Here is a 12,239-nt window from a genome sequence, read left to right as displayed (position 1 = left end):
TAGTGGGAGCTCTCTTTCCCCTCCTGGATTTACCCTCTGGGATCCCACATATCTCTCTCTCTCTCTCTCTCTCTCTCTCTCTCTCTCTCTCTCTCCCCTTCTGTTTCTCTCTATTTCCTTCCACTCAATGTGAAAGCTGCTTTCCTTTCCTGGATTCCATCTTTCTGGATTCTCTCACTCAATGTGTGGGGAGGTTTCCTTCTCTGGTTTCCCCACTCTGGGAACCCTTCTCACTCAGTGTGACAGTGGCTTTTCTTTCTCTCACTCAGTGTGAGACTTAGCTGTTTCTTTCTCCTTCTCCTTTTTCTCTCTCTGCTTTAAATAAATCACTTTCTACAAACACTTTTGAATGTGGCATTTACTTCCAAGTGCACTGCACTGTGGTCTCCTCTCTCATTCTTGAGAGGGCAATAGACCAAGAACCTGGAGAAACGTCCTCTCAGGGGAACTGAGGGCACCCCTGAACCGCAATATAAAATTTCTTCTTAGATATTGTTTCTGGCAGCTCCTCCAAATAGGCCAGATCTTCTTTGCTGTGTGTTGACACTGTACCTTGTGTGGATCTTAAGCATCGTACCTGTTGTGCTTATTAGGGTTATTTGCATGTTGTCCTCCTCCAATGCTAAGCTTGTTTATTTTTGAATAAATTGGCCCCATGAATCAACTTCTAGAAAACTATGAGTTATGCCTCCCATCTTCAGTTAAGGGTAGATGTTAAACATTTATTTACTGTATAGATTATCTGGTTAACAATCATTTACATCTGTATTGAAGAAACCATCTCTGTAGTTACTTTATTTGCTGCCAGGGTTTTTTTTTTTTTTTTAGTTTTGTTGCTACAGCTAGTGTGCTCTCCTATTTCAGGCTTCCAAAGGTCATTCTTTTCCTGATGGAACAATAACTATATTTCCTGGTAACTAAATTACTGGAAGAGCCAATAAGAAATGTAATCAAGGTGGTTCTTAGACCATAGTGTGGGAATTGTATTCCATTTCTTGTCTAGGAGTCAGGAAGCCGTGAAAGAGCATTGACTTAATGCCTGAAGACCAGCTGTTAACACTGCAGAATAAAGCTTTATTGAGATGGGTTGAGAGAGAAGAAAGGCATTTGATTTGTAGCTGTCTTGTGGCATCCAGAGGAAAGTACTCTCCCGGACTAAAAATCTGTACAGTTCAACCACAAATAAGGCATTTGGGCAATATAACAGAATCAATTTAATAACACTGAGTCTTCAGGTTACTCTTTGAAGGTACATTTTACAGGAAAAATGGCACATACATATTTTTTATGTAGATTTATTAGAAAATAAATTTTAAAATATGTGGTCTTAAATCCAAAGCAATACTAAAGGGATAGTCATTATTTTTCCAGCATTAATTAAAAAACTGTTTTCCCATAAAACATGCTTACAGTGGCCGGGTCCGGTGGCTCACGCCTATAATCCCAGCACTTTGGGAGGCCAAGGCGGGTGGATCACAAGGTCAAGAGATCAAGACCACCCTGGTCAACATGGTGAAACCCCGTCTCTGCTAAAAATACAAAAAATATTAGCTGGGCATGTTGGCGCGTGCCTGTAGTCCCAGCTACTTGAGAGGCTGAGGCGGGAGAATTGCTTGAACCCAGGAGGCGGAGGTTGCGGTGAGCCGAGATCGCGCCATTGCACTCCAGCCTGGGTAACAAGAGCGAAAACTCTGTCTCAAAAAAAAAAAAAAAGCTTATGGTTTTCCCATAAAATATGTTTACAGGAGAAATCCTATTGCACAGAAGATGATACCGTTCAAGTGGATGATCGTGCTCGGTGGCTAATGAATTATTCAATAGTGTTTGTGTCAGTTGGTTTCCTGTTGCTGAAGGCAGGCATAAGGGCTTTCCACACCCTTGCAGGTAGTCAACACCAAGAGGAGAGATAGTTCAAGTGGGGTCTCTGGCTCCTATTTCCAAATTCCATTAGCAAAATGTTGAAATATTACATGTAGGGACTTAGTTTTTGAAGGTAAGTGAATACAACATTATCAGGGAAAACATACTGTGGGTGTTTAATAGCAAAAAAAATAGTAACATTTTTCCAGGGGCTTTTAAAATTGTTGCCATATGTTGCATTTCATTTGATCCATACAACTTGGGCCATAGTTAGGATTATCTCAGTTTAGTAGTAAAAGAAACGGGTCTGGAGGGAATTTTGCCCATTCATTGGCAGAGCTGATATTCAAAGCAAGGTTCTGTGTTTCTTATTCGAGGACCCATCTCGTTGGCTCACACAGCAAGAGTGTGTTGGGCATATGGTTTTCATTTTGTTAGGCCATCAGAAGGAGTCATGTCTTTAGGAAGGCTAGATTAGCTGCTCACTTTTCAGAAGAGGGAAACTTCTCTTTAGCACTTTGTTATATTTCAGAGATGTCCGTGAAGCAGAAGAGACTGTTCCAAATAGAAAAATTTGGTTATCAAAATTTTTGGCTTTTGGTGAGAATTTATCTGTCAGAGGTAAGGCTGGTGAGAGCCATGAAGGGAACTAGTAACCGTGAGTTAATAAGAAGGGGGATGGATACTGGAATCTATTTATTAGTCTTAATGCAAAGTTCTGTTTGCTTAATAAAACAATTTAGAGAAAAATGTTAGATGTATCTGTGGATTTTTAGTCAATGTATAATTATTGGCTATTTATAATGTTGCATATCTTGTATTTTGCTTTGACAATGTTCACAGGGATTATTACTAAATCTACATACATAAATATATGGTCATAAGCATAAATTGAATCAGGTCTCAGCATGAAGATATAAAGTGACTAAACTTTTCTTTTTTCTTCTTTCTTCTCTCTGTCCTTTCTTCTTTGCCTTTTTTTCTTGAAGAAAATATTTTATTGACTTGTTAAATGATATTATCCAGGCAATTCATCATTTTTCCATGGCATTTTATACATCCTAAAATTTCACTCATGGTCCTCATGGCTCAAACAGATGCCCTCCATCTCTTTACTCTGGAGTTTTGCTTTTTTTCCCTCCCTCCATTCATTTTAATTCTCAAATTAACCACTTCCTTTTTGGTTAAAAACAAAACAAACAAAACAAAGTAGATGCTTTGTTTGTTTTGATTACATTTAAAATGATTGTTGAAGTCATCTAAACTGCAGTTATTCTAATATAGCACATGAAGAATATTGAAAGTATATTTAGTTATATGTATTTTAATATATTCCAAACATCATTATAAGGACAGTATTGGTCTTTCTGTTTTCTGAACTCCAGTGTAGTTTATCTTCCCTTCTCTAATGGTTTTTATGAGTATGTTTTGTTCCTGTTAGAGTCCAGATTCCTGGCATCTACCCAGCATGAGTGCATTGCCACAGCATGTCCCTAGCACTTTTAGTTTCTCGATGAATTTTTTTGCTGAATGAATGATGCTGTTTACTTCAGATGGCGTTTTCCAAAGCACATACAAATCTGTAATTGCACTATTTTCTGTTGTAGTCAGATACACAGACATTCTAAATGAACTTTGGCCCTTGGAATCAATGAGAAAAATCATTAACTTAAGGTTGTTCATTATTATTTCCTCTGTCAGAACATACTAGTACTCGCCAAATAAATTAGTTGTGGTAGGGGAAATTTTGCTTGATTCTATCTTTTTGGCTCTCCATTCCAAATTATCAGTGCAGCTAACTGCTTGGGTTTTGGAGCATTCTCACTGTCCTTTGCCTATTTTATAAGCTGCTGTTTATTGAAATCCCATCTGTGTTGAATCCCTGTTCTGCCAAATTTTCTAGCATACTCATAGTATGCCACATGCCATTATTGCCCACTGAATTGTTGAGTAACATATCCTGACTTGAAGCCAGTGGTTTTCAAACCTTGGTGAGCATCAGACACTTCTGGGAACTTGTTAAGAGTACAAATGCTGCATGCCTTCCACTGAATTTGATGAATCTGTAGCTTCAGGAGGGGTCCTGTGTGTCTGTGATTATAACACTTTGGGGTGGGCCTGGAACCACATTTTGAGAAACACTACTGTTGAGCGAAAAGTTTATTTTGAATGGAATTCTGTGATAATTCCTCTAAAAGTTGCAAGACATTCTAAATGTGTTTAAAAACTGTGATAGAGGTATGTTTATGAATGTTTGGCATTGCAGAATCAGCAATAATTTATGTGGCCTTGCAGATGTAAGTTTATATGGTACTTTCTTTGCTGTAGCTTTATTGGCTTAGTGTGTATTAATCTGCCATTTAATATGTTCTTTATCAAAACCTCAGGAAAAAGAACAAATGGGGTAAGAACAAAACTCAAATTGCAGTGTTTATTTTCTACTGTTAATTTCTACAGACAAAATATTTATTTTTACTTAATCCCACTTTTTATGTGTTCTTTTTTTTTTAGACAAGAGTCTCACTCTGTTACACAGGCTGGAGTGCAGTGGTGCAATCTTGGCTCACTGCAACTCCGCCTCCCAGGCTCAAGTGATTCTCTCACCTCAGCCTTCCGAGTAGCTGGGACTAGAGGCCCACACCGCCACACCCACCTAGCTAATTTTTGTATTTTTTTGTAGAGTTGGGTTTTGCTATGTTTCTCAGGCTGGTCTCGAACTCCTGGGCTCAAGCGATTCACCAGCCTCGGCCTCCCAGAGTGCTGGGATTGCAGGTGTGGACCACTATGCCTGGTCTTATGTGCCCTTTTATTGGAAAAAAAAGTCAGTGTATTTAGAAGATGCAATCTAATGTGCTTTTAGTAATGGTCAGTATATGATAGTGCTAATATTGTTCTTGAGGCCAAAGAGAATACTGGTTTTTTTTTAATCATCAAAAAGAGTTTAAGAATTAATTTCAGTATCAATTTTTTTTTAATGCTGATTCTCTGAAAATCAAAAATAATTGCTAATACACAGAAAGTAAGTGTAAACTTTTATCAATTTCAGCCTGATGAGTGAATAATATAGTCCAATGAGGTCATTATGACAATGTACATGGATTTCTATATAACATAAGGTCCTCCCCCTTCTGTTTTTAACTTTGAAAATGCTTCTTTTATTAAGATGGGCCTATCTGTTTTTGGATAATTGATACATTGAAAGGTTGAGAATTAGGAGAATTACTGTGGAAATTGGTTTATAAATGTATAGGTGATCAGAATTCCTTAATGCCTTAATCTATGTTTCCTACTTTTTTAGGGACTTTCTCCCCCGAGGGTCGGGCATTGTAACAAGACGACCTCTTGTGCTGCAGCTTGTTACTTCTAAAGCAGGTAATGAATGAAGATGTTTATCACATGGATGAGCACATCCTGTGGCACCTGTTGCCTTCATAGGTGTTGGGTTGTACCAATAGAAATGTTTTTGTGATTACCCCACTGTGGGCAGCTGCCCACATTTCTCTTCAGAAGGCTGCCTTCTTCATTGCTCTTTTAATTTCTTTGATTACATTAAAGGGGATATTTTCATGTATATATTTACATTTCATTGCACTTTAGGTTCTGGGGTACATGTGCAAAATATGCAGGATTGTTGCATAGGTACATACATGGCAGTGTGCTTTGCTGCCTCCATCCTCCTGTCACCTATATCTGGCATTTCTTCCTCTGTTATCTCTCCCCAATCTCCATATCCCTCCACTGTTCCTCCCCTATTCCCCAGCAACAGACCCCAGTGTGTGATGCTCCTCTCCCTGTGTCCATGAGTTGTTATTGTTCAACACCCACCTATGAGTGAGAAAATGCAGTGTTTGTTTTTCTGTTCTTGTGTCAGTTTGCTGAGAATGATGGTTTCCAGGTTCATCTATGTCCCTACAAAGGACACAAAGTCATTGTTTTTTATGGCTGCGTAGTATTCCATGGTGTATATGTGCCACATTTTCCTTGTCCAGTCTATCATCAGTGGGCATTTGGGTTGGTTCCAGGTCTTTGCTATTGTAAACAGTGCTGCAATGAACATACATGTACATGTGTCTTTATAATAGAACGATTTATAATGCTTTGGATATATACCCAGTAATGGGATTGCTGGGTCAAATGGAATTTCTATTTCTAGGTCCTTGAGGAATTGCCACACTGTCTTCCACAATAGTTGAACTAATTTACACCCCGACCAGCAGTGTAAAAGTGTTCCTATTTCTCCACATCATCTCCTGATTTTTTAATGATCGCCATTCTAACTGGCATGAGATGGTATCTCAATGTGGTTTTGATTTGCATTTCTCTAATGACCAGTGATGATAAGCATTTTTTCATGTTTGTTGGCCTCATATATGTCTTCTTTTGAAAAGTGTCTGTTCATGTCCTTCACCCACTTTTGAATGGGTTTGTTTGTTTTTTTCTTGTAAATTGTTTTAGTTCTTTTTATATTTTGGATATTAGCCCTTTGGCTATTTGCAGATGGGTATATTGCAAAAATATTTTCCAATTCTGTTGGTTGCCGGTTCACTCTAATGATTGTTTCTTTTGCTGTGCAGAAGCTCTGGAGTTTAATTAGATCCCATTTGTCTATTTTGGCTTTTGTTGCTGATGCTTTTGGTGTTTTAATCCTGAAGTCCTTGCTTGTGCCTATGTCCTGAATGGTTTTGCCTAGGTTTTCTTCTAGGGGTTTTATGGTGTTAGGTCTTATGTTTAAGTCTTTAATCCATCTGGAGTTAATTTTAGTGTAAGGTGTCAGAAAGGGCTCCAGTTTGTACTTTCTGCACATGGCTAGCCAGTTATTCCAACACCTGTTATTAAACAGGGAATCCTTTCCCCATTGCTTGTTTTTGTCAGGTTTGTCAAAGATCAGATGGTTGTAGATGTGTGGTGTTGCCTCTGAGGCCTCTGTTCTGTTCCATTGGTCTATATATCTGTTTTGGTACCAGTACCATGCTGTTTTGATTACTTTAGCCTTGTTGTATAGTTTGAAGTCAGGTAGTGTGATGCCTCCAGCTTTGTTCTTTTTGCTTAGAATTGTCTTGGCTATGCAGGCTCTCTTTTGGTTCCATATGAAGTTTAAGGTGCTTTTTTCCAGTTCTGTGAAGAGGGTCTTTGGTAGCTTGATGGGGATAGTGTTGAATCCATAAATTACTTTGGACAGTATGGCCATTTTCACAATTTGGTTCTTCCTAACCATGAGCGTGGAATGTTTTCTCATCTGCATCCTTTCTTATTTCCTTGAAGAGTGGTTTGTAGTTCTCCTTGAAGAGGTCCTTTACATCCTTTGTTAGTTGTATTCCTAGGTATTTTATTCTCCTTGTAGCAATTGTGAATGGCAGTTCATTCTTGATCCTATTTTCTTTATCCAGTCAACTGTTGGTGGGCTTAGGTTGATTCCAGGGTTTTGTTATTGTGAATAGTGCTGCAGTCAACATACAAGTATAGGCATATTTTTGATATAATAATTTCTTTTCCATTGGGTAAGGGTTGAACTAATTTACATTCACAGCAATAGTTTATAAGTGTTCCCTTTTCTCTGCAGCCTTGCCAACATCTGGTGTTTTTTGACTTTTTAATAACAGCTTTATTAGTCTGTTTTTATACTGCTCTAAAGAACTGCCCAAGACTGGGTAATTTATAAAATAAAGGTTTAATCGACTCACAGTTCAGCATGGCTGGGGAGCCCTCAGGAAAGTCACAGTCATGGTGGAAGGCAAAGGGTAAACAAGGCACCTTCTTCACAACGTGGCAGGAAGGAGAAGAGCCAAACAAAGGGGGAAGAACCCCTTATAAAACTCTAAGATCTCATGAGAACTCACTATCGTGAGAACAGCATGGGGGAAATTGCCCCCCATGATTCAGTTACCTCCACCTGCTCTCTCTCAACACGTGGGGATTGTGAAGATTATGGGGATTATAATTCCAGATGAGATTTGGGTGGGACACAAAACCTAACCATATCAATAGCCATTCTGACTGGTGTGAGATGATATCTCATTGTAGTTTTGACCTGTATTTCTCTGATGATTAATGATGTTAAGCATTTTTTTCTTGGCTGCTTTTATGTCTTCTTTTGAGAAGTGTCTGTTCCTGTCCTTTGCTTACTTTTTAATGGGATTATTGTTTTTTTCTTGTTGATTTGTTTAAAGTCCATGTAGATTGTGGATATTAGTCCGTTATTGGATGCGTAGTTTGCAAAAATTTACTCCCATCCTGTAGATTGTCTGTTTACTCTGTTGATAATTTCTTTTCAGTGCATAATGTCTTTAGTTTATTTAAGTCCCATTTGTCTACTTTTGTTTTTGTTGCATTTGCTTTTTGGGGTCTTAGTGAGAAATTCTTTTTGAAGGGATGTCTGGAGAAGTTTTTCCTAGGTTTTCTTCTAGAATTTTTATAGTTTGAGGTCTTACATTTAAGTTTTTAATTCATCGTGAATTAATTTTTGTATATGGTGAGAGATAAGGGTCCAGTTATATTCTTCTGCATATGGTTAGGCAGTTTTCCCAGCACCATTTATTGAATAGGATGTTATTTCCTCATTGTTTTTGTTGACTTTGTGGAAGATGGTTGGTTCAAAGTATGTGGCTTTACTTTTGAGTTATCTGTTCTCTTACATTGATCTATATGTCTATTTTTATACAAGTACCATAATGTTTTGGTTACTATGGACTTGTATAGTTCAGTATAGTGTAGTTTGAAGTTGGGTAATGTGATGCCTCTGGTTTTGTTCTTTTTGCTTAGGATTGCTTTGGCTGTTTGGGCTCTCTTTGGGTTCCCTATGAGTTTTAGCATTTTTTCCCCTAATTCTGTGAAAGATGATTTTGGTAATTTGTTAGGAATTGCATAGAATCTGTAGATTCCTTTGGGAAGTATAGTCATTTTAACTATATTGATTATTTCAGTTATAAGCATGGGATGTTTTTCCATTTGTTTGTGCTCTGATCCATTTTGAGTTAATTATTTTATGCAGTAGGTGTCCAACTTCATTTTCTGCCTGTGGATATCCAGTAGTCCCAGCACAGTTTGTTGAAAAGACTATTCTTTCTTCACTGTAGGATCTTGGCACCTTTGTTCAAAGTCTGTTAACCATAGATATATAGGTTTATTTTTGGACTCAGTTCTATTCGACTGACGTCCTTGTGCCAATAGCATATTCTCTTAATTACCCTTGCTTTGTAGTGAGTTTCAAAATTAGAATTTTGAGTCCTTCTACTTCATTCTTTTTCAGGATTGTTTTGTCTATCCTGGGTCCCTTGAAATTCAGTAGGAATTTTAGAATCAGCTTGTTTTATCCCAGGAATGTAAGATTGGTTTAACATCTGAAAATCATATCAGTGGAATGAAAAAAATTACAGGATTACCTCAATAGATTCAGAAAATGTATTTGACAAAATCCAACATGCACTCATGATAAAACTTTTAGTAAATAAAGGGGAACTTCCTCAATTTGATAAAGGGCATATGTGACAAACACATAGCTAATGTCATACTTAATGGTGAAAGACTGTATGCTTTCTGTCTAAAATCAGTAATAATACAAGGATGTCTGCTCCTGTCACTACCGTTCAACACTGTACTGTAGGTTCTAACCAGGACACCTGGAGGAAGAAAGAAATAAAAAGCATCTACCTTGGAAAAGAAGATGTAAAATTATCTCTATTTGAAGATGATGTGATCACATATGTAGAAAAACTTAGAGTCCACTAAAAACTATTAGAACTACTAAACAATGTTAGCAAGATTTGAGGATACAATATCAAGACACAACAATCAGTTGTATTTTTTTAAGTTTTAGGTTTGGGGGTGCATGCGAAGGTTTGTTACATGTATAAACTTATGTCACAGGGGTTTGTTTTATAGATTATTTCATCACCCAGGTTTTAAGCCCAGTACTCAATGGTTATCATTTCTGTTCCTCTCCTTCTTCCTGCTCTCCACCCTCAAGTAGACCTCAGTGTCTATTGTTTCCTTCTTTGTGTTCAAAAGTTATCATCATTTAGCTCCCACTTACAAGTGAAAAAATGCAGCATTTGGTTTTCTGTTCCTGAGTTAGTTTGCTAAGGACAATATAGCCTCCACCTCCCTCTGTGTTCCCACAAGACATTATCTTGTTCTTTTTAAAGGCTGTATAATATTCCATGGTGTATATGTACCACATTTTCTTTATTCAGTCTCTCATTGATGGGTATTTAGGTAGATTTCATGTCTTTGCTATTGTGAATAGTGCTGCAGTGAACATCCACACATGTGTATCTTTATGGCAGAATGATTTATATTCCTCTGGGTATATATCCAGTAGCACAGTTAGTGAGTTGAATAGCAGTTCTACTTTTAGCTTTTTGAGGAATCACCATATTGCTTTCCACAATGGTTGAACTAACTTACTTACACTCCTATCAACAGTGTATAAGTGTTCCCTTTTCTCCACACCTTTGCCAGCATCTGTTATTTTTTATACTTTTTAATAATAGCCATTCTGACTGGTATGAGGTAGTATCTCATTGGTTTGCATTTTTCTAATGGTGTCGAGATTTTTTTCATGTGCCTGTTGGGCATATGTATGTCTTCTTTTGAGAAGTGTCTGTTTATGTCCTTTGCCTACTTTTTTTTTTTTTTTGAGACTGAGTTTCCCTCTTGTTACCCAGGCTGGAGTGCAATGGCGCGATCTCGGCTCACCGCAACCTCTGCATCCTGGGTTCAAGCAGTTCTCCTGCCTCAGCCTCCCGAGTAGCTGGGACTACAGGCATGTACCACCATGCCCAGCTAATTTTTGTATTTTTGGTAGAGACGGGGTTTCACCTTGTTGACCAGGATGGTCTTGATCTCTTGACCTTGTGATCCACCTGCTTTGGCCTCCCAAAGTGCTGGGATTATAGGCCTGAGCCACCGCGCCTGGCCTCTTTGCCTACTTTTTAATGTTGTTGTTTTTTTTTTTCTGGTAAATTTGTTTAAGTTCCTTATAGATGCTAGATATTAGACCTTTTTCATATTCATAGTTTGCAAATATTTTCTCCCATTCTGTGGGTTGTCTGTTTATCCTGTTAATTGTTTCTTTTGCAGAAGCTCTTAAGTTTAATTAGATCACATTTGTCAATTTTTGCTTTTGTTGTGATTGCTTTTGGTGCTTTGTTATGAAGTTTTTGCCCATTCGTATGTCCAGGGTAGTATTGCCTAGATTGTCTTCCAGAGTTATTATAGTTTTTGGTGTTTACATTTAAGTCTTTAATCCATCATGAATTGATTTTTGTATATGGTATAAGGAAGGGATCCAGCTTCAATCTTCTGTGTATGGGTAGCAGTTAACCTAGCACCATTTATTGAAAAAGTAATCTTTTCCCCATTGCTTGTTGTTGTCAGCTTAATCAAAAATCAGATTGTCATAGATGTCTGGCCTTATTTCTGGCCTCTCTATTCTGTTCCATTGGTCTACCTGCCTGTTTTTGTACCAGTACCATGCTGTTTTGGTTACTATAGACCTGTAGCATAGCTTGAAGTTGGATAACATGATGCCTCCAGCTTTGTGTTTTGCTTAGGATTGCCTTGGCTGTTTGGGGTCTTTTTTGGTTCCATTTGAATTTTAAAATGTTTTTTTTTTCTAGTTCTGTGAAGAATGTCATTGGTATCTTGATAGGAATAGCACTGAATTTGTAAGTTTCTTTGGGCAGTATGGCCATTTTAATAATATTGATTCCTCCTATCCATGAGCATGAAATATTTTTCCATTTGTTTGTGTCATTTCTTATTTCTTTGAGCAGTGTTTTGTAATTCTCATTGTAGAGATCTTTTGCTTCTCTGATTAGCTGTATTTGTAGGTATTTTATTCTTTTTGTGGCAGTTGTGAACGGGATTGTGTTCCTGATTTGGCTCTTGGCTTGGTGTTGTAGGTGTATAGAAATGCTACTGATTTTTATACCTTGATTTTGTATCCTGAAACGTTGGTGAAGTTGTTTAACAGCTAAAGGTTCTTTTGGATGAGACCATCGGGCTTTCTAGATATAGAATCATGTCTATATGTTTGACATGATTTCTGCAAACAGGAATAGTTTGACTTCCTTTCTTCCTATTTGGATGCCCTTTCTTTTTTTCTCTTTCCTGATTACTCTCACTAGGACTTCCAATACTACATTGAACAGGAGTGGTGAGACAGAGCATCATTGTCTTGTGCAGTTTTGAAGAGGACTGCTTCCAGCTTTTGCTCATTTAGTATAATGTTTGTCCCAGATGGCTCTTACTGTTTTGAGCTATGTTCCTTCAATACTTAGTTTATTGAGAGTTTTTAACATGAAAGGGTGTTGAATTTTATTTTCTACATCTGTTGAGATAATCATGTGTTTTTTGTCTTTAGTTCTGTTTATGTGATG

General features: G+C 37.6%; 1 protein-coding gene across 18 annotated transcripts in view; it reads left to right on the top strand.

Moving 5' to 3' along the window:
• The window catches only part of DNM3 (dynamin 3), a 551,570-nt gene that overhangs the window by 84,205 nt on the left and 455,126 nt on the right, over window positions 1-12,239 (top strand). For all 18 annotated transcript variants that reach the window (XR_013529537.1, XR_013529540.1, XR_013529536.1 and 15 more), the window contains exon 2: window positions 5,159-5,232. Coding sequence is in view for 12 of the 18 variants with exons in the window: in XM_035280126.3 (XP_035136017.1) it covers window positions 5,159-5,232 (74 nt within the window). In the remaining 6 variants the exon portion in view is untranslated. The remainder of the gene's footprint in view (window positions 1-5,158; window positions 5,233-12,239) is intronic.

Source organism: Callithrix jacchus, chromosome 18 (genome assembly GCF_049354715.1).
Source record: "Callithrix jacchus isolate 240 chromosome 18, calJac240_pri, whole genome shotgun sequence".
Classification (NCBI taxonomy): domain Eukaryota; kingdom Metazoa; phylum Chordata; class Mammalia; order Primates; family Cebidae; genus Callithrix; species Callithrix jacchus.
Note: the sequence above shows the minus strand (reverse complement) of the source record. Positions and strands in the feature narration are given on the sequence as shown.